Below are 22231 nucleotides of genomic sequence, written 5' to 3'. Positions count from 1 at the left end.
TAAAGAAACCTGGTCATTTGTTCTGTAGAGTTTACATTTTGTATTTGCTCATTGTATCCCTGTTTAACCTGTTCACCCACCCTTTGTATTTCTTATACAATGATAGTTACATCTAAAAATTGGTCAGATGAAGGTTTGATATTTTGGTAAAATTAGTTCTTGTCAAGAGCACGTAATGTCTAATGATCATTACTTAGAACCATTATTTCATTACATATTGGCAGAATGGTAATGTGCTAATACTATCATTTGTTCTTCATTTATTTTCTGAAGTATTTGTGTAGAGAGACTTGTTATCTCATTAATTACTTGGTTACCCTTAAGTAAAGTTTGTCTAGGAAAGACAAGCTTAATTCTTTCTCTTTATTTAGTGTCATTGTAAGCCCACGGATTTTAACATATTTGATGCATTTCAATTCTGACAAGATGGGCTCATCTTTTACATTTCCTTACAAAAACTTAGTCATACATTTCTTCAAAAGAAATTGTAAGTAGAGATCACAATTTGGGCAGAAAATGTGCTCATTTATATAGGGTTGGTCATTGTTTCTAGATTTTTTTCCAGTGGACAGAATTAAGAATTATTTGTTTTTTAAAGAGTTTATACTAGGGGTGTCTGGGCGGCTCAGTTGGTTGAGTGTTTGACTCTGGATTTCGGTTCAGGTCATGATCTTCTCGTTTGTGGGGTTGAGCCCCACATGAGGCTCTATGCTGACAGCAGGGAGCCTGCTTGGGATTCTTTCTCTCTCCCTCTCCCCATCTGTCCCTCTCGTGCTGTCTCTCCCTGTCTCAAAATAAATAAATGTAAACATTTAAAAAATAAATAGTTTATACTAATAACTGTAATAAATTAGCGTTATATGTTTTTTTTAAGGAGGATTATATGTTTTTATGTTTGTATCTCTGGTTTTGTTTTTGTTTTTCCCTGAATATCTTGATCCTTGAAGACATGAACATAACTTAAAAGGAAAAGGAAGAGAGAAAGTCATCTGTTTCCGGTCTTGGATGGTTCTCAAGGACCATGGGGGTAATTGGCATTGTTTTCAAGCCCTAAGTAGTCTTGTCCAATGAGATACTCAGTTTATCTCCCCAACCTTACTATTTACATTTACCTGTTTGGCATTTATTTATTTAGATACAAGCAAAATTAAGTTAAATGAAACCACATGCGTTAAAAAATCACTTCTTCAAAGCTGATACAGAAGAAATTTTTGGTAGAAATTAGAATCATAGACATGGAGAGACCTTTATAGGTCAGCCCAGCTTTCTCTTTGTAACAACAAGAAACTGAGGCCTAATTCCCCAAGCAAGCCAGGAGACAGAGGGTGCTTAGAGTCTGGATTTCCTTATGCTTAATCCAGTGCTTTTCCCAACCCACTGCTTCTGCTTTTGTGATCAACAACTTTTACTGAACACTTCTCAATGGTTGTTCTCACAGGCAGCTGCAGTGTCACTGAAAGAGCTCTAGACATTCTAGAGTCTTGTAGATGCAGATAGAGACCCACTGACTAAGCTCACATACTAGCTATGTGATTTTCCTTGAAGTAGAAGAAATTGATAGGTGTTTGTATATCAGCAAAATTACAAATTACTATAAACCCAAACTTACTTAAGACTAGATGAAGTGCCATATTAATTTAGGAGTTCCAAAAGTGTATTGTAATAATGTATCTATCACGTACTTTCCAAACTTAAATTCTGTAACTTACACTTAACTAGCAATCTCATCACTGAAATATGGGTTAGTTTTTTTATGCCATTTTGTGTTGGTGTTATCAAAAAGGATTTGTGGCCACTAACATCATGGAAAGGGGCCTTCTTCTATTTTTTACATGGGACCTGAATCATAAAAAGAGAAAATTGAAAGCTACCTACAGAAAACCATATATTGATGGATTGGGAGAAGATGGTGGCGTACAAGGACACTGGGCTCACCACGTCCTGCTGATCACTTAGATTCCACCCACATCTGCCTAAATAACCCAGAAAAACGCCAGAAGACTAGGCAAAAGGACTCTCTGGAGCCAAGCGTAGATAAGAGGCCCACGGAGGAGGGTAAGAAGGGCGGCAAGGCGGTGCGCGCTACACGGACTGGTAGGATGGAGCCGGGGCAGTGGAGGGCAGCCTGCCCGGCAAGGCAGAGTCCCCGAGTCTGACTTGCAAAAGCTGAGGGGCCGGACTGCATGAGTTCTGACAGCCAGCGGGACTTAACATCTGAAATGTTAAAAGTCAACAGCTCTGCTTGGAGAGCGGGAGGGCGAGAGGACACTGGGAGGGAGAGGTGTTGAGCCCTGGAAGACAGAGCTCAGCTTGGTTGGGAACAAAGGTGCTGGCCAGTGCCATCTCCCTCGCCCATCCCCCAGCCAAACTCCAAAGGGAACCAGTTCCCCTCATGGAACTTGTTTGCACTGCACAAACACCCAACGCTGTGCTTCTGTGGATCCATCCCTCCAACAGATCTGCCTACCTCCCAGTGCCACAGGGCCCCTCCCAAAGCGGACCACCAAAGGCAAAGCGAGCTGAGTCTGCCCCTCCCACCCCTGTGCACCTTGAAGATCCACCCTGGCTAATACACCAGATCCCATCAAAGCAGCACCATAAGCCTGGCAGTGTGCAAGTAGCCCAGACAGATGCAGGGCTGGTTCAACATTTGCAAATTAATCAATGTGATACATCACATTAATAAAAGAAAAGAACCATATGATCCTGTCAATCGATGCAGAAAAAGCATTTGACAAAATTCAGCACCCTTTCTTAATAAAAACCCTCGAGAAAGTCAGGATAGAAGGAACATACTTAAACATCATAAAAGCCATTTATGAAAAGCCCACAGCTAATATCCTCAATGGGGAAAAACTGAGAGCTTTCCCCCTGAGATCAGGAACATGACAGGGATGTCCACTCTCACCGCTGTTGTTTAACATAGTGTTGGAAGTGCTAGCATCAGCAATCAGACAACAAAAGGAAATCAAAGGCATCAAAATTGGCAATGATGATGTCAAGCGTTCACTTTTTGCAGATGTCATGATATTATGCATGGAGAACCCGATAGACTCCACCAAAAGTCTGCTAGAACTGATACATGACTTCAGCAAAGTCGCAGGATACAAAATCAATGTACAGAAATCAGTTGCATTCTTATACACTAATAATGAAGCAACTGAAAGACAAATAAAGAAACTGATCCCATTCACAATTGCACCAAGGAGCATAAAATACCTAGGAATAAATCTAGCCAAAGGTGTAAAAGATCCGTATGCTGAAGACTATAGAAAGCTTATGAAGGAAATTGAAGAAGATGTAAAGAAATGGAAAAACATTCCGTGCTCATGTGTCGGAAAAATAAATATTGTCAAAATGTCAATACTACCCAAAGCTATCTACACATTCAATGCAATCCCAATCAAAATTGCACCAGCATTCTTCTCAAAGCTAGAACAAGCAATCCTAAAATTTGTATGGAACCACAAAAGACCCCCAATAGCCAAAGTAATTTTGAAGAAGACCAAAGCAGGAGGCGTCACAATCCCAGACTTTAGCCTTTACTACAAAGCTGTAATCATCAAGACAGCATGGTATTGGCACAAAAACAGACACATAGACCAATGGAATAGAATAGAAACCCCAGAACTAGGCCCACAAAAGTGTGGCCAACTAATGTTTGACAAAGCAGGAAAGAATACCCAATGGAAAAAAGACAGTCTCTTTAACAAATGGTGCTGGGAGAACTGGACAGCAACATGCAGAAGGATGAAACTAGACCACTTTCTTATACCATTCACAAAAATAAACTCAAAATGGATAAAGGACCTAAATGTGAGACAGGAAACCATCAAAACCCTAGAGGAGAAAGCAGGAAAAGACCTCTCTGACCTCAGCCGCAGCAATTTCTTACTTGGCACATCTCCAAAGACAAGGGAATTAAAAACAAAAATGAACTATTGGGACCTTATGAAGATAAAAAGCTTCTGCACTGCCAAGGAAACAACCAACAAAACTAAAAGGCAACCACGGAATGGGAAAAGATATTTGCAAACGACATATCGGACAAAGGGCTAGTATCCAAAATGTATAAAGAGCTCACCAAACTCCACACCCGAAAAACAAGTAATCCAGTGAAAAAATGGGCAGAAAACATGAAAAGACACTTCTCTAAAGAAGACATCTAGATGGCCAACAGGCACATGAAAACATGCTCAACGTCGCTCTTCATCAGGGAAACACAAATCAAAACCACACTCAGATACCACCTCACGCCAGTCAGAGTGGCCAAAATGAACAAATCGGGAGACTCTAGATGCTGGAGAGGATGTGGAGAAATGGGAACCCTCTTGCACTGTTGGTGGGAATGCAAATTGGTATAGCCACTCTGGAAAACAGTGTGGAGGTTCCTCAAAAAATTAAAAATAGACCTACCCTATGACCCAGCAATAGCACTGCTAAGAATTTGCCCAAGGGATACAGGAATGCTGATGCATAGGGGCACCTGTACCCCAATGTTTATAGCAGCACTCTCAACAATAGCCAAATTATGCAAAGAACCTAAAGGTCCATCAACTGATGAATGGATAAAGAAATTGTGGTTTATATACACAATGGAATACTACTTGGCAATGAGAAAGAATGAAATCTGGCCATTTGTAGCAACGTGGATGGAACTGGAGAGTGTGATGCTAAGTGAAATAAGTCATAGAGAGAAAGACAGATAACGTATGCTTTCACTCTTAGGTGGATCCTGAGAAACTTAACAGAAGACCATGGGGGAGGGGAAGGAAAAAAAAAAAGAGAGAGAGGAAGGGAGCCAAAACATAAGAGACTCTTAAAAACTGAGAACAAACTGAGGGTTGATGGGGGGTGGAAGGGAGGGGAGGGTGGGTGATGGGTTTTGAGGAGGGCACCTGTTGGAATGAGTACTGGGTGTTGTATGGAAACCAATTTGACAATAAATTTCATATTTAAAAAAAAGTTAAACAAAACCATGTATTTGTTTATAAACCATATCAGATATTAAGTAATTAATTAAATTAATTTAAGTTAAATTCTTCAGTATTTATTGCCTATACAAAAAATACTGCAATGGACTCAGTAAGATACATAAATATTTGATTATGGCACAATTTTGAAGTGCAGTGGTCACTCAGTCTGGTGAGAGTCAGACAAACACATAATCATCAGAATAGACAGCATGCTAGGATGCAGCCCTTGGGTGAGATACAAATTCCATTCTGTGGGGTAGTTTAAAAGGTGCACATTTTGATTAGAAAATCAATGAGAATTTTACCATAGAGGAGTAGCGTTTGATGTGTGCCTTAACTGAGGCATAGACTTTTTTTCTGGTGAATAGGAAAAGGACTTCACACAATGAGGCACTTGTAAGAACCTAAGCACCAAGATGGGAAGGAGCAGACAGTGTTCAGGAAGAGCCTGGTCTGCAGAGACGTGATGCCCAGCAGTGGACTGGAGCTACATAACAGAAGACCTTGAATGCCATGCTATGAAATTGGTTTTATTTAGTTGAGATTTCAGTTATTCCATTCATTTGACATTCAGTATCGGAAGATTGGTGTGGAGAACCAGGTTCTTGGAATTCTCCTACTTTTAAAGGCAGGACAGGTTCACAAAACAAGAAGAATGGCTTCTGCTCTGCCCCCACCCCCACCCCAACTCCAAGTCTGAGAGACAGAGAAGCATAACATTTTAGTAGTTGATGAGTACAAAGCATCATAGTAGCTTTGGAGAGAGACTCTAACTCTGCCTGGCACTATTACTGCAAATCTCTTCTAGAAACTTTACCAAACAGAGCTAGGAACTTTAAAAGGAACAAATATAAGAAAAAAGAAAATTGGTTTGGTTGCATATGCTGGATGTGAAGATTAAGTTAAATTGGGAATGTGTGTGGAGGTTGTTAACACTAAGTCTAGTAGAGCCTCCATAACTATTAGTTGAATCTGTTGAGAGAATTTGGAAATATGGCTCTGAGTTCAAGAATGATGTCCAGGCTAAAGATGGAGATTAGAGAATCATTTTAATAGAGATGACGGAATCATGGACAAGAACAAGGTCTTCTAAGAAGAGGGTGTAGTGAGAAGAGAATAGGATAAAGGACAGAAATTTAGGAGATGTTGACCCTGAAGGGATGGATTAAGGAAGAGAAACCAGTGAAGGAAGCTGAGATAGAGAAGAGAACACTGGTCTGGAATCCAAGGGAAGAGAAAGCCTCCTGAAGAAAGACATTAAAGAGGTGAGATGTTGGATTTAGCTTTTAGGAAATGACAGGGACCAGAAGTGAGATGTGGAGGCAATAGCCAGGTTCAAGTGGCTGAGAAGTGGAAACGAAGGCCTCAAACCTCTGCACCTGGCAAAATCCTCATCTTTGAAGACCCATCTCAAACGTCACCTCTTCTGTGACTCCTTTCCCAGCTTTCTGAATTAGCTTCTTCTTATGGTTATCTTTGTAATACTCGATCTTTTCTTTTGAAAAATTTCATGGCACTGCACTTCATCTGTTTACATTCTGGTGACCTAAGTGAAGACTGGTCTCCTTGAAGTCAGGAGCCCCATCTTGTTCATCACGGTATCCTGAAGTCTTAGCTTAATGCCAGGACTAGTTGTAAACATTTCTTAAACATTTCAGTAAACATTTCTTTTTCTTTCCCTGATTTGTGTAAGCTTTATTTTTTTTCCAGAGGAATGACTCTAATTTTATTATTTTATTTTAAATCTGTGAGTTAGAAAAAGAAATGAGTATTTTAGGAAGTTTGAATATGGAGAAGAAGAGAAAAAATTTGAGATAGAATCGGCTTGAGAGAAACGTTTTTAGAAAGAAGTAGCCTTGGACATTTTCATAGACTAGTAAGGAGAGTCAGGGAAGGGGCAGAGGATGAGGCGAAAGAGGAAAGAGCTGACTAAGCCGGCCATGGTGGCTGAGAAGAGGTAACAAGGGCACAGGTACAGAAAGAGGTTCTGAAAGAGATCTAACGTTCTTCCTCTGAAACAGAAAAGTAAGGAGGATATAGTTCAAGTTTGAAAGTCATTGAGAAAAATTGAAGAGGATTGCATTAGGAAGACCCTTACCTTCTGCTAAGGTTAAAGGATCAGTGGTAACTGAGGGGACTGAACACAGAAGGTTTGGAACAACTTCAGACTATATGACCAGAATCCCTATAATCATGAAGAGTGAATGGAGGGTCCATGTAAACCTGGTGAAGTTGATCAGTTTGCATGTTTCTCCATGTATTTGTTAACAGACATTTAAAAAAGAAATGTCATTTGTATAGGTTTGCTTGTCTATTTTAACTTCTCTTAAGGAAACAGCTGTGAGACACTCAAAGTATCCTTTGCAGATTGTGGAAGTCCTTTTGCACGTCAACTTTGCAAAGGCCTCTTTCTGTTTGAAAAGAAGTAGGCAACCAACATATGTGTGGTTTACAATGACTGGCATCTGTTTGTAGAACTGTCTTTTTCTGTTATCATTAACCTGAAGTTTCATGCATAATCATTATCAGCGTGATAAGGAGTGATTGCACATGCATTTAAGTGAATCTTTAGGTCTGAAATGAGAGGTACTAGGATTACTAAGGCCCCTCCCTCTTTTTTTTAACTAGAGTTGGACAAGTGATAACCATCAAAGCGAAAGTTACCAGAGCATTCAGCACAAGCATGGAGGTAAGAGACCTCTTTTCTTACTTCTGCCTATTGGTGCTCTCTTTTCATTGTGTACAGAGGGCAGAGCAGCAGGCCTGGCATAATTTGGAGTTCATGAGGTTCTGAATTTCAGAAGGTGCTTGAACCTGGAGTCAGTGTCACAGGTAAATAATAAGGACCTTGAGTTTCCTAGTCAACTCTGCTACTAAAATTAAATGTGATGCGACACACTATTTTTATATAGAAGGTTACATAGGAAGTAAACATATAAGGGAGAAGGGCACTCTCTCGGTTCTTTACAAGCCATGGGTCTTATTTCTTAATTACACTGACTCTGCTTTTTCTCCATCTCTGCACCCTCCAGTGGAAACTAGCCCCATAATTAACTAGTTTTCGAAAGGTAGAGTAACTGAAGTGAGAAAGGAAGTTTAGATTTTTCTTCTTCACCCACTCGGTTTTATTTTCTTTACCATAGTTGTGAATGCAGCATTCTCAGGGGCTTTTGAATTTTCTGTTCTGATTGAACCAGTAGCAAAGGGTTTACTGGATCCCATTTTGCAACTTCTAGGTTGGTTTGTAGCAGTCCCTTTGATCTTTGGGCACAAAAGACATATAGGGACTTATATTTGTTTGTTAGGGCATAGCAGAATACCACAGACCAGATGGCTTAAACAACAGATATTTATTGTCTCACATCTCTAGAGGATAGATGTGCTAAATCAAGGAGTCTATAGGGTTGATTCTTTCTGGGGGCTGTGTGAGAGAGTGTGTCCCAGTGCTTTCTTCTGGTGATTTGCCTTGGCTTCTGCCACATCATCCTGATCTCTGCCTTCATGTTCACATAGTGTTCTGAGGGTCTGTGTCCAAATCCCTCCTTTTTAGAAGGACACCAGTGACATTGGACTAGGAGCCCACCCTACTCTGGTATGACCCCACCTTAACCAGTTACATCTGAACCACCCTATTTCCAAAATAAGGTCACATTATAAGGTACTGGATTCAACCCATATTCCTGTTCAACAGAACTATTTGACAGTAACCATACCTAATGGTGATGGTTTTACACTGAGTTAGTCACTTTCCCCCAGTATCCATATGAACAGAATACAAAACACTTGAAATCAGAAAGGAAATCTTTGTGTTAAAGTCAGCTCTGTCAGCAACGATCGTGATGTTACTTTCTCAGCCTCTCTACTACAGGCTAGCACTCTACCTTATATTCAGCCCAAACATGGATAACAGCTCCTTTTCTTTTATCCTTTCCCTCCTATTCCATGAGAAAAGGTAGAATTTCCAAAGGAAATTTGATTAAAAGCTAAGAAAAGAAAAACCGGTGAGTTTAAAGCACAGATTTCTTTTTTAAATGTTTATTTTTTTGAGAGAAAGAGAGCATGCACGCATGCTTGAGAGGTGGGTGAGGACCAGAGAGAGCGGGGCGGGGGGTGGGGGGGTACAGAGAAACCTAAGCAGGCTCCATGCTGCATGCTGTCAGCACAGAGCCCAACAAGGGCCTCTGTGTCATGAACCATGAGATCATGACCTGAGCCAACATGAAGAGTCGGTCGCTTAGCTGACTAAGCCACCCAGGCACCCCTAAAAGCACAGATTTCTGATCCCAAGGAAAGTAAATCCTAGCCTTGACTAGGGCTAATTTAGTCCCTCTTCCAAGTTGAAGTCTTCTGTGGTCTCTGCATATGTTGTGTATTCAATAAGGTCTGGCTGGTGGGAACACCAGACTCTCAGTTCTGTATAAGTTCTCGGGACTGCCCATGTTACACTCCCCAGGAATCATTTTTGCCTCAGAAGGTGCTCATGTCTGGCCTTGTAAACGTCCACCTTGTAAACGTCAGACTGGTGTCATCCCAAACACTTAACAGGACTGTGTGCAGATTTTTGGAATTCTTTCCTTTTGTAGTTACATTTTTTTCTGGGAATGCCCACAAATCCCAGGAACGTTGGTCTTCTTGATTTCTGCCTCCTCATTTCAGGAAGGTTCAGTTTCCCCCCCTTGGCCATAGTCTGGGACTTACCTTCTGGCTGAGAGCCCAGAAATTCAAGTGTTCCTCTTATCTGTTTCCCTCTTCTTAGTGGTGACATTTCTACATTGTCTGCTATCCTGGTGTGAAGATAGTTGGTTCAGTTTTCTAGTTGTTTTTGCAGGGTGTAATTCCAATCTGACCTACTTTTTCATGACACAAAGTGAAAGTCCCCCTTACGTTTGTTTTTGAGACATTTGGCCCTCATACATAACTAAGTTAACTGTTCTAACAGAAGACAGTGTTTGGAACTCGTTTAAACTCTCCAGAATTGTGGGCTTGAGAATGGATGGTTTAAATTTGGTTAACCAATGTCGAGTTAACTTGAGTGTTACTGTGAAAATACTCACTTGCATTCGTAAGGTAAGTGATGTAAAATGAATTATGGATTATTGATTATTTTTGCACATGAGGTAGTTGGTGAAGATGTAGAAACAGCTGTTCTCTATAGTCAATAATACAGTGCTGAACTAAGAGGCCTGAGGTTGCCCATGAGTCCAAGAAGATAGTGTTACATATCAAGGATATGTGGGGCAAGTGTTTATTAGCCAAAATCTAACAATAGATTCCTGAGTTTACCAATACTTATACAAAGTGAAATCCTCAGGACCTAAGCTTCAAATCTTTTCCCATAAGGAAATCCATTCCCTTGTAGTGTCACCAAAAAGTGCCTCAGCCACCTTCTTGCTCTTCCTGAAAAACAAAATTTCTGAAAAAGGCAACAAAGCTACTGATAACATGATGCAGTTTGTCCATGTTAACTCAGTTATAAAAGCCAGAGACTGAAGATTAAAAAAAGTTATGGTGTATCTCCTTAATGGTCTACAAGGAATTAATTAGTATCTTGTTTTCAAAAGCACATATAGTAATAATGGGATTAGAAAATACTTGTCAGATAATGCCAGTTTTTAAAATTATAACATGAAACTATAAATACAGTGTGATAATTTTATGTAAATACATACACACACATAAAATGGGAATAAAATTCACCTAAACATTAGTGATTATTAATATGGGTAATGGGATTACTAATAATATTTACTCTGGGTAATCAGATTCCATTTTTATCATTTATGTATTTTTATGTTTACCAAATTTTCCATGTCAAATGTCTATTTTTCTAATAAGAAAAAAGTTTTTTTTAAGTTTATTTATTTTGAGAGAGAGAGACAGAGCATAAGCAGGGGACAGGCAGAGAAAGAAGGAGAGAGAGACTCACAAGCAGGCTCCGTGCTGTCAGCACATGAACCGTGAGATCATGACCTGAGCCAAAATCAAAAGTTGGACGCTCAACCAACTGAGCCACCCAGGTGCCCCAGAAAAAAAGTTATATTTTAATTTTATGGGACATCACTGAAAGAACAGTATTGCTTAAAAATAAATTAAAATGCTGATTTAATTCAAAAACAAAAGAACATTGAAATGCATAACTGAATTTCGATTGCTGTGATCTCATCTGTTTCCTGGATGGCTGAACGTTTACTTATTTATTTTTCTTTTCATTTTAGATCAGCATCAAGGTGATAGTACAGGACATGCTCACTGGTATTGAGAAACTTGTTAGTGTGGCTTTCTCTACATTTGTAGCCAAACCAGTTGGAAAAGAAAAGGTAAATTTTCTGTGTGAAGAAGTATCTATGATGTAATTCAAGGACATAGTAATGATTGCATCAGAATTATTATGGAGAAAAAGACATTTCTTGTTACTGTGCAATATGCTTTCCCAAGATTTTTTATCCATCAATATTTTTATAAAATTTGTCTTTCTGTGGTAAGTGTTAAGCACCTTAGAGGAAGGGAGATGTAGTCAGTTTGCTAAAGAGGAAAAAAACACTGTGTTTTAAATGATCCAAAGTGCCTATCAGTTTCTCAAAAATAGTGTTTACTGGGTTAGTTCTTTTCTTTTATGGTTATATAACTCAAAATTGAGTTAAAATAATTTTTTTTTAAAAAAGCAAGAGCAGTTTAGTCAGCACTTGCATATTATAGTCCAATCATTTGTTTATACCTGAAGGAAGAACGTCAAAGAGGCTGAACTATTGAAGTTTAGAAATAAGCTTCAGGGCATATGGAGTAAAAACAACCTTAAAATATATGCATTATTCTGATATGCGTATGTGTGCCCAGCAGGCCTGCCTGGCTATGGGCCCAGAGCAGCTTGTCTATAGTCTGCTGGGGGTTTACTCATTGTTTCTTGGCTTTCATTTTTAGGATCAGGGGGAGGGTCCCCATTTAGTCTAAAGGTAATAATCCAATTTAGAATTAAATTTCTCACTGCAAGGATCACTTCAAACATGGGCATAGTAGCTTCTCCTAGTTCCATATTGAAGCAACAAGGGGTACTTCTTACTCTGCAAAAGTGTTCTTCAGCCTGCATCCAACTTTCGAGCCGGGACAAAGCCATATTTTCTCTGTACCCAACAGAGATGACAGTAGGGCAGTACTCACCAGCAACTCCTTACTTGGGCCAACAGGCAAAGATATAGATGGATCTGACTCAGTCCATCCTGATGGCTGGGTGGCAGGTGTCCCTGAAGAATTTTGTGCACCACGGCACTTCTCCCAGTCTCTGTCCAATATTAGACATTCAACAAGACATATTCATATTGCCCCAGGGCATTCTATTTGAAACTGAAGTTCATATCAGCTAATACTGAAAATGCAGCTTTCTGGGCTATGTCTCAGACCTACTGAATTAGAATCACTAGTATAGGAACTTGGAATATGTACTTTGACAAAGCATCCCAGGATCCTATGTTCACTAAAATCTAAGACATTGAGATAGGTCTTGCAAACCATTGTTTTTTTTTTTCCCAGAGTCCCCCCAAATCTCCAAACCCTGAGAATGAGAGACTATGGGGGTGATTGCAGATTTTCCATATCTGAGAAAAAGTGACAGAAAGGAGTCCACATCACCATCCCATCCTGCTCCTTCCATGGAGAAGAACACAAGGACTATCGTTTTTCCTCTCAAGCTTGAGACTTCTCATTTTGGCTTCAGGGACTCATGAAATAAGAATACTATAGTAACACTTCAGTTAAACCTGTCCTGAGCCTGACGAAACTTTTTCTGAGAGCATTTCTGGGAAGTCAGATGCCTTATGGTCCTGCCATTATAGGTTGGCTCAGATAACCTTTATTGTAAAACAGCTTTCCCAAACGAATTATTTTCCAGTTAGTAATGTTCTTGTTCAGGGGCACATCACAAAGAGAGCCACAAAAAGTCAGTGGTTTGGTATGAACCAACAGGCCTACCTGCATCTCTATCCAAAGTGAGTTTGTTCCAGGATGAGACGGGCAGTGGTTAACTAGGCTTATTAGTTAGTTCATCAGTTTCATAGGCCGGATCATTGAAGGACTCACAGAACACCACAGGGTATGCTTGGGCAGGGCCTTACTAAACTAGAAGAGGTTGTTTGTAGGAGAAAGAAAGCACCGGCGAACAGCAGAGAAGTTTAAGACTTCAGGCATAGCTCTTGGGGTTCTTTTCCTTTATTATTATTATTATCATTATTATTATTATTATTTGTTTTTCATCATGATAGGTGTACTCTTTAATCCCTATCCCTTATTTCACCCATCCACCCACCCAGCTCCCTTGGGTGGAATTCTCTGTAATTAAGTCTGTTTCTTGGTTTGTCTTTCTCTCTTTCTCCTTTGCTCATGTGTTTTGTTTCTTAAATTCCACATATGAGTGAGATCATATGGCATCTGTCTTTTCTCTGACTGACTTATTTTGCTTAGAATAATACACTCTATATCCATCCACGTAGTTGTAGGTGGGAAGATTTCATTCTTTTTGATGGCTGAATAATAGTCTATTGTATATGTATATACCACATCTTCTTCATCCATTCATCTATCAGTGAACACTTAGAATGCTTCCATAGTTTGGTTATTGTAAATAATGCTGCTATAAACATAGGGATGCATGTATCCCTCTGAATTAGTGTTTCTGTATTTTGTTAATAAATACTATTTTGTTAATAGTATTAATAAAAGTTAATAAATACTGTATTTTGTTAATAAATGCTATTACTGGATCCTAGGGTAGTTTTATTTTTAATTTTTTGAGGAACCCCCTCTACTATTTTCCACAGTGGCTGCACCAGTTTGCATTCCCACCAGCAGTGCACAAGGTTTCCTTTTTCTCCACATCCTCTCCTAACACCATTGTTTTTTGTGTTGTTGATTTTAGCCATTCTGACAGGTGTGAAGTGATATCTCATTGTAGTTTTGATTTGCATTTCCCTAATGATGAGTGATGTTGACTATCTTTTCATTTGTCTGTTGGCCATCTGTATATCTTCTTTGGATAAATGTCTGTTTATGTCTTCTGTCCCTTTTTTATTGGATTATTTGTTTTGGGGTGCTGAATTGTATCAGTTCTTTATATATTTTGGATATGAATCCTTTATCAGTTATCTAATTTGCAAATATCTTCTCCCATTCAGTAGGTAGCCTTTTAGTTTTGTTGTTTTCTTTATTGTGTGGAAACTTTTTATTTTGATACAGTCCCAATAGCTTATTTTTGTTTTTATTTCCCTTGCCTCAGGAGACATATCTAGAAAAATGTTGCTATAGCCAATGTCAAAGAAATTACTGCCTGTGCTCTCTTTAAGGATTTTTATGGTTTCAGGTCTTATATTTAGGCCTTTAATCCATTTAGAGTTTATTTTTGTATATGGTGAAAGAAAGGGGTCCAGTTTCATTGTTTTGCATGTGTCTATCCAATTTTCCCAACACCATTTGTTGAAGACACTGTCTTTTTTTTCCATCGTATATTCATTCCTTCTTTGTTAAAGCTTAATTGACCATGTATTTGTGGGTTTATTTCTGAGTTTTCTGTTCTTTGCATGGTCTTGAATTTCTTTCATCAGTGTTTTACAATTTTCAGAGTACAGGTTTTTCACCTCTTTGGTTAAGTTTTTTGATAGCTGTTTTATTGTTTGGGGTGCATTTGTAAATAGGATTGTTTTCTTAATTCCATTCTCTGCTGCTTTATCATTAGTGTATGGAATGCAACAGATTTCTATACATTGTACACTGCAACTTTACTGAATTCATTTTTCAGTTCTAGTAATTTTTGGGTGGAGTTAAGATTTTATATATATAGTATCATTTCATCTACAAATAGTGAGAGTTTCACTTCTTCCTTACCAATTCAGATACCTTTTATTTCTTTTTGTTGTCTGATTGTTGTGGGTAGGACTTCCAGTACCATGTTGAATAGAAGTGGTGAGAGGGGACATCCTGGTCTTATTCCTGACCTTAGGGGGAAGCTCTCTGTTTTTCACTCTCACAGTCCTTTTCTGTTATACAAAATATGCTTCATCTGGATGAAGATTGGAGAGGCAAGGCACAAGTTTACTAGGTGGACTTTTACACCCTGCTGGTCACATAACTAAAACAAGGTTGTATAGAGCTAAACCAGTGTGAGTTATCAAGTCTCTATATTCCTAAACAAATTAGACAAGGTACTCCAGCGGAATCTTAGACTTGAAAGCAGCATATTATGAATCCCTTAGCTATTTCGTAGTCTTGGCTAAGGGTCAGTGCCAGCCTTTAGGTGTCCTGGAAACAAGCATGGAATTATTCCCAACCAGCTGCACGGTGACTTTTTCATGCACGTAGGTTAGCAGACAGGCTTTTCTGGCAGAGCTTGAGCCCTTCGTTCTGCTGCACCATAGTTCCAGATTTCTGGAGGTCAATTAAAGCTTTGTTCTGACCTACTGATTCTTTCAATTTGCTTATTAGACAATGTTTTCACTGTGTGATGAAATTTCCAAATTAGAAATCTCTCTCAGTACATGATACCTTTCTCAAGTACATCTTTATTCCCTTCCTTTGAGATTTTAATTTTGCAAAAAGTAGAAAACATTTCATAGTAAGAATTCAACAGATTCAAAGTTCCTCTCCTCATTCATTAATTTGAAGAATTTTTTATTCTGTAAGCCTGTTGAAAATTTTAAAAATCAGGGAAAATTAATATTTGGAAAACTCTTTAAAGCATGTATTATATGAAAAAATAATTATGCCTAAATTGACTTTTTTAGTTTAAAAATATTTTAAGAAAAAAACTTAGTCAAATAATATGTGTGAAAACACCCAGGAATGGTCTATTTAAAAAAATTTTTTAACTTTTTTAACATTTTATTTATTTTTTGAGACACAGAGACAGAGCACAAGCAGGGGAGGGGAAGAGAGAGAGGGAGACACAGAATCCAAAGCAGGCTCCAGGCTCTGAACTGTCAGCACAGAGCCCAACACAGGGCTTGAATCCACGAACTGCGAGATCATGACCTGAGCCCAAGTCGGGCGCTTAACCGACTGAGCCACCCAGGAGCCCTCACGCATCATTGTTTTAATAGCAAAATATTGAAAACAATATAAATGTTCACACAGATGATTTTATAAGAAAATAAAAAACGTTCATGATATTTAACTTTATAAATGCAATTTTCTAAAAATCTCCTGGTTATACCATACTGCCCCTTGGAGAATCAGTCTTATTTGGATAATTTCAGTCCCTCACACACTATAGGAAAACTGGGATGGCAAGGTCATGGTGAGAACAACCATCCTAACTATCTTGCTATTGATTCAGGAGATGAGCACCCCTGTATCTAGAGACTGGGAAAGGGCTGTCACTGGAATGACTGTTTGATTATGGCAGAGGAAGTGGCATCCCTCTGGACTCAGAGCAAAACTAAAATGTGCATAAAAAATACACTGTAAGGGCACTTCATAATGACAACTATGATATAACAAGACTAGATCTTTCTACTGAAGAAAGAGATGTACACATAATGTATTTAAAGAAGATTATTACTGGTGGCTCAGTCAGTTAAACATCTGACTTCGGCTCAGGTCATGATCTCACAGTCAGTGAGTTCGAGCCCTGCATCGGGCTCTGTGCTGGCAGTTCAGAGCCTGGAGCCTGCTTTGGATTCTGTGTCTGCCTCTCTCTCTGCCCTCCCCTGCTCGTGCACTGTCTCTCTCTCACTCTCTCAAAAATAAATATTTAAAAAAAATATTTTTAAGTTTGTTTGTTTGTTTGTTTGTTTGTTTATTTATTTATTTTTGAAAGACAGAGAGTGAAGTCAAGCCGGAGAGGAGTAGAGAGAAAGGGAGAGAAAGAATCCCAAGCAGGCTCACTGTCAGCACAGAGCTCAACACAGGTGCCAATCCCACAACCATGAGATCATGACCTGACCTGATATCAAAAGTCAGATGCTTCATGGACTGAGCCATCCAGGTGCCCCCAGAAATACTCTATTTACTTGGAGTTAGAAAACAATGTAACATATCATTGGTTTTGCAAAATCCATGCTGCGCTTTTATAATTTAACAAGGCACTGAAAGATAAATGTTTTTCTTTCTCTAGATTCATTTAAAACCAGTCACACTTCTGACTGAGCAAGATCATGTGGAACATAATCTGGCTTCAGAGAGAAGGAAAGTTCGATTACATCACGAAGATACCTTTAAAAACTTGATGAAAGAAAATAGCGAGTTTGATGGTCAGTAAATCTACTTATGGGAACTTTAATTATATGACTGTGACAAGCAGAGGGGTCCTTTCTTAGAGTACATTTATTTTCACCTTGTTATTACAGTTCAGCCCTGGCAATGGTAGGTGTCTTCCCCAACAAACTCAGTGGCTGGAGAAGGAAGGGCCTGGCCAATTCAAAATATAACTACAGATACCTAAGTCCTCTTTAAATTGGAGGATCTACAGGGGAGGAGAGAGGAAAAGAAGGGTCACAGGGACCAGGCAGTCCTTATTGGTAAGTATGCACTCAGTAGTGATCAAAGAATGAAGGAACAACGGCACAGGGATATGTCCATCTAGTGCTTCACAGTTTACTAAGCAGGCTCTCTTTCATTACTTCAAATGAACTGCTTATAATACCAACAGAGGAGAAAACTGAAAGTGAGCCGTGATGAGCCTTGCTAAAGATCACAGGAGCTATGAATGGAAGCGATAAGATTCTATTTCTGTTTCCTGGCTTTTCCCCCCAATAGCACTGTTTGATTAGCCAGAGTATCTTAGTTCTCTGGCTGCGAACCCCCAGGCTCTTGGAGGCCTCATGGGGCCAGAAGGGCATGGAAAAGAGGGCTACTTTGCCCCTCCCCTGCCCTTCCTTTACTTCTGACCCCATCTCCTACAGCCCCAGGGGAGATGACCTTTCAGGGAGAGCAAAGTGGTGAAGGGGAGGAAGTGGAGTGGTCTAGCTTGAGCCACTCTGCTCCCAGTGGTGAGACAGGAAGTTCCCAGAAGGTTCAACTCTCCTGGGCTCCAAGGCAGCCACTAGTAGAAGAGGAAGTAAAGGAGAGGAGAAAGGATCAGAATGAGAATATTAGAAGAGAGGAAGGAAGAAGAGGAGACACAGAGGCCAGAGGAGAGAGGAAAGGCAGAAGCAGGGGTGACCTGTGTGTGGGCTTTATTCTGCCCTGCATGACATCATCATGGCCCGGGGACGACCTTACAGATGACCTTTCAGTTGGAAAAAAGTTTTTCAAAGGCTTCTATTCTTGCAGACCTTTTAAAAGACAATGCCCATTACCAAGCTACTTTTTAAAATTTTATTTATTTTGAGAGAGATCCTGTGTGCTCATGGGAGCGAATGGGGGAAGGGGAGAAAGGGAGAGAGAGAATCCCAAGCAGGCTTTGTGCTGTCAGCCCAATGTGGGGCTCAAACTCATGAAGCATGAGATCATGACCTGAGCCGAAATCAAGAGTCCCGACGCTTAACTGACTGAGCCACCCGGGCGCCCTACAAAGCTACTTTAGAAGAAATGAAGACTTCATCATTAACTTACTATGCTGAGAAGAGTCCATCCTTTTGTAAAGATGGTCTCTGTACCAAAATATATTTTAAATGCATTTTGCTAAAGTAATAAAGTGGCCAAACCATGAGAACAAGGGCAAACTACAAAGAAAATTCAAGGTGGAAGGAGGCAGTACATGAAAAGATAGGACTGTATCATGGAGGCTCTCCTAGGTCAAGTTAAGAGGCTTAAACTTTATTCTCTCCTTAAAGAGAGCTGATACAGATTTGGGCACACTTGTTGCATGATTAGGCTGGCACTTAATATGGTCATTCTGTGTAGAGGAGAAGAGACTCTATGCAGGGAGACCAGGCAAAGGATGAGGAGTGGCTACTCCAGGCAGTGGTAGTATAGAAAGGAGGAGAAAAGTCCAAAATTATACAAGGGGTAAAATCAGTAGAATAGGGTCACTGATGGGGAGATGGGTGAGGAAGAAGTTCAGGACAACTCTCAGGTTTCTGGTGTGAGCAACTAGCTAATTAATGGTAGTATCTTGAACTGAGGTCATGGCTATGAGGGGCAGGAGAGGGGCAGTTTTGATGAGGTGGATGATGAGTTCAGTTTAGTCTCATGTGCTTGTGGAACAACCAAAAGGACAAAACCAGGCTGGGGAGATTTAGTTTGAGACACAGCAGCTTACAGATGGCAATTCAAATGAAGCCAGTACCTACAGTCACCCAGGGAGGGCTCATAGGGGCAAGAGGGTGGTGGGCCAAGAGTGGAACCTGCAGAACATGGCCATAAGAGATGATCAGAGGAGGAGGATGGATCTACAAAGAAGACCTAGAGGGACTAGTGGGAGGGATGCAGCGAGAACCAGAGAGACTAGCATCATAAGTCAAGGGAGTAGAGTTACATGAAGAAATGAGTGGTCAACTGTGTTCCAGGAAGTGAGGAATAAAAACTGTCCACTGAATTGGGAATAGAAAAGTCATTCTCACATGCTACAGCCATTCAAATGTAGAGGTAAAATGATTGCAATTGACTTCAGTTTCAGTGTGTTAGGAGGTTGAGCAAGATCTCCCCTATGGGTCTGGTTCAGTTTAGAATTACAGATTTTTAAGGGGTGCCTGGGTGGCTCAGTTGATTGAGTGTCCAACTCTTGATTTTACCTCAGGTCATGATCCCAGAAGTGCCACATCAGGCTATGTGCTGAACGTGGAGCCTGCTTAGGATCCATTCTCTCTCTCTTTCCCTCTTTCCCTCTCTCCCCCTGTCCCTCTGTCCCTCTCTTCATCTCTCTCTCTCTCCTCCTCCTCTATCTTCTCTCCCTCTTTCCCTCTCTACCACTCTCCCTCAGCCCTCTCCCCAGCTTACACTATCTCTTTCTCTCTTTAAAGTAAAAAAAACCTTCAGAATTATAGATTTTTAGAAGTCTGTTTCTATCATGTTTCCTCTAATCTGCTGTAAAAGTGGATTGTTCTACATTCCTTTGTACAATACAACTTTTAACTTAATTTTGTTGATTTTATCTTTTTAGAAATTTTACAAGCTTGCATGCCACCGAAGCAACCATAGAACCTAAAAGCAATTTCTCTTAATGTCAGAGCCAGACCCCAGAACTCTAAGTTGCCCTTGAGTGCGTGTTTTGTCCACCTGCTGCCCAGTGTATCTGATAGGGTTTGTCTTGAACTGGACAATACCTTCTGAAGGAAGACAGCTAGATCATCTCTGTTATTGAACAGTGTTTTTAGAAAACCCAGGGTTCTAACATTGATAGTAATATCAGAACTAATTGGAATCTCTTCTAAGATTTTGTGTGATTGAAATGCATATCATTGGAACAGTGAGAAATTTTAGTTCAAATCATATGCTTTCAGAAGAAAAGGGAAACAGATGAGATTAGATTACATAAAAGCAGGACTTCTTTGGAGTGTGTTCTTGTACCACTGAGTCACTGTTTGGAGGCTTGGTATATAGGAAAAGACTTCATATTTGGAGCATTAAATTATTTTTTTAGTGAGAAATCAAACCTTTATGAGCATTACCTGTGTTAATTCTTTCTGGTTGTGAGAAGGAAAACAACAGTTAAAATGACCTCAATTCAGGTCAAAGTTCCTGACCTGAAATTGTAGAATGAATGCAAAATTGTCCAAACAGAATGATGACACAATACTTAACGAACATCCAAAGTACAAGTATTGTAATTGACCTCTGGACAGGCATGGTCTTATTTGGAAGTCTGTAGAAAGGGTGAGGTTTGTTTACCATACTTGAGTACACAGACAGAACTGTGACCTGACTTGGTCTCTGAGCCTAGGAGAGCTATATTTCTCCAATGATTGGCAGTTACCTGTAAATAAGCATGGTTCTACGCTGAGGTCACCTGTACTCAGTATATTTTTGCATCCATGTCGTAGGTCATCTGTATTCAGTATATTTCTGCATACATGCTTATGCATACATGACCTGCCCTAGTACCCACCTCTTTGTATCCCAGTGTATGCCATGTATGTCTTTATAAGAATCCAGTAGCTTTGTCTTTAAAGTTATCCCTCAGAAAAGAAGGAATTGCCTTACATTTGTGTCTTTACAATGTTTTCCATAATATATTGCCTACTCAATTTTTTATTTTATTATTTTAAATTATTTAAAAATAGGTAGCACACATGCACAGGGCTAAAGTTCAAAAGGTATGAGGGCATTCAGTTAAAAGATAAGACTTCCAGAGCGCTTTGGTGGCTCAGTTGGTTGAGTGTCCAATTTTGATTTTGGCTCAGGTCATGATCTCATGGTCATGGGATTGAGCCCTGCATTAGACTCTGCACTGATGATGTGGAGCCTGCTTGGGATTTTCTGTCTCCCTCTCTCTCTGCTCCTCCCCAACGCACACACATGTGCATGCTCTCTCTCAAAATAAATATTTTTGTTTTAAAAAGCTACGACTTCCTGCCATCAGTATCTCCCAGTTGCCCAGTTCCTGTCTTGAAAGACAACCAATATTACACACACACACACACACACAAACACACACTTAGAGCACAATATTCAAATAGCTATGCACTTTTCTTTTTTTTCATTTAACAGTGCATTTTAGAGATAGTTTATATTTATTTGGAACAAAAAAGCAAGAGATATTAACCTAAAAAAATCAGTACAGTTTTAGGTATTAATAGGACATCATCTGACAATGTCAGTTATGGCAAAAAAAGAGAGAAAAAAGAAGTTTAAAGATTCAAGATTTCATGTGTATTTAAATATCACTTTAGGAAGCAGTCCAATTCTGATTACAGCAATATGGTGGATTTGGTGTCTAGAACAAGCTAAAATTTCTGGATAAAATATTTACAAACATCTTTGCAAACACATCTCAGCAGGAAGAAGAATAAGAGAAAATCTTGAAGTCCGGCCATAATTGGAAAACACAAATTTGCTTGGGACTCTGTAGATAACTAGAAGACCTAGAACTTGTGTTTTAATGGGCCTGCATAGGCTCAGGAAACAAAGCCAGTGGCCCATGATAGGTGAAAGGTTGAATCAGGGAACCTTAAATGGAGCTGAAAACCTAAAAAAATGATACTTTCAGTGAGTCAGTTGAAAAAAAGCCCAATCCTCAATGAGCTTTGGTAGGGGTGCTTTCCTATCTCATTGAGACCTTAACCCTAGGTAAAACGGGTGGGGTTGCGGATGGGGGGACCTGTTTTCCTTTGAGAATTCAATCACAGGTACATTCTTAGGTGGATTTGGTATCAGAATCCACATCACTTGTTTTT

The 22231-nt window shown here is 39.6% G+C and overlaps 1 protein-coding gene across 5 annotated transcripts in view; it reads left to right on the top strand.

Moving 5' to 3' along the window:
• ACOT12 (acyl-CoA thioesterase 12) overlaps nucleotides 1-22231 on the top strand; it is a 55517-nt gene that overhangs the window by 8769 nt on the left and 24517 nt on the right. For all 5 annotated transcript variants that reach the window (XM_043593153.1, XM_043593159.1, XM_043593148.1 and 2 more), the window contains exons 3-5: nucleotides 7605-7665; nucleotides 11192-11293; nucleotides 17071-17206. In XM_043593153.1, coding sequence (XP_043449088.1) covers nucleotides 7605-7665; nucleotides 11192-11293; nucleotides 17071-17206 — 299 coding nt within the window. The remainder of the gene's footprint in view (nucleotides 1-7604; nucleotides 7666-11191; nucleotides 11294-17070; nucleotides 17207-22231) is intronic.

The sequence above is a fragment of the Prionailurus bengalensis genome, chromosome A1, assembly GCF_016509475.1.
Source record: "Prionailurus bengalensis isolate Pbe53 chromosome A1, Fcat_Pben_1.1_paternal_pri, whole genome shotgun sequence".
In the NCBI taxonomy this organism is placed as follows: domain Eukaryota; kingdom Metazoa; phylum Chordata; class Mammalia; order Carnivora; family Felidae; genus Prionailurus; species Prionailurus bengalensis.
This window is presented reverse-complemented; position numbering and strand designations above follow the sequence as displayed.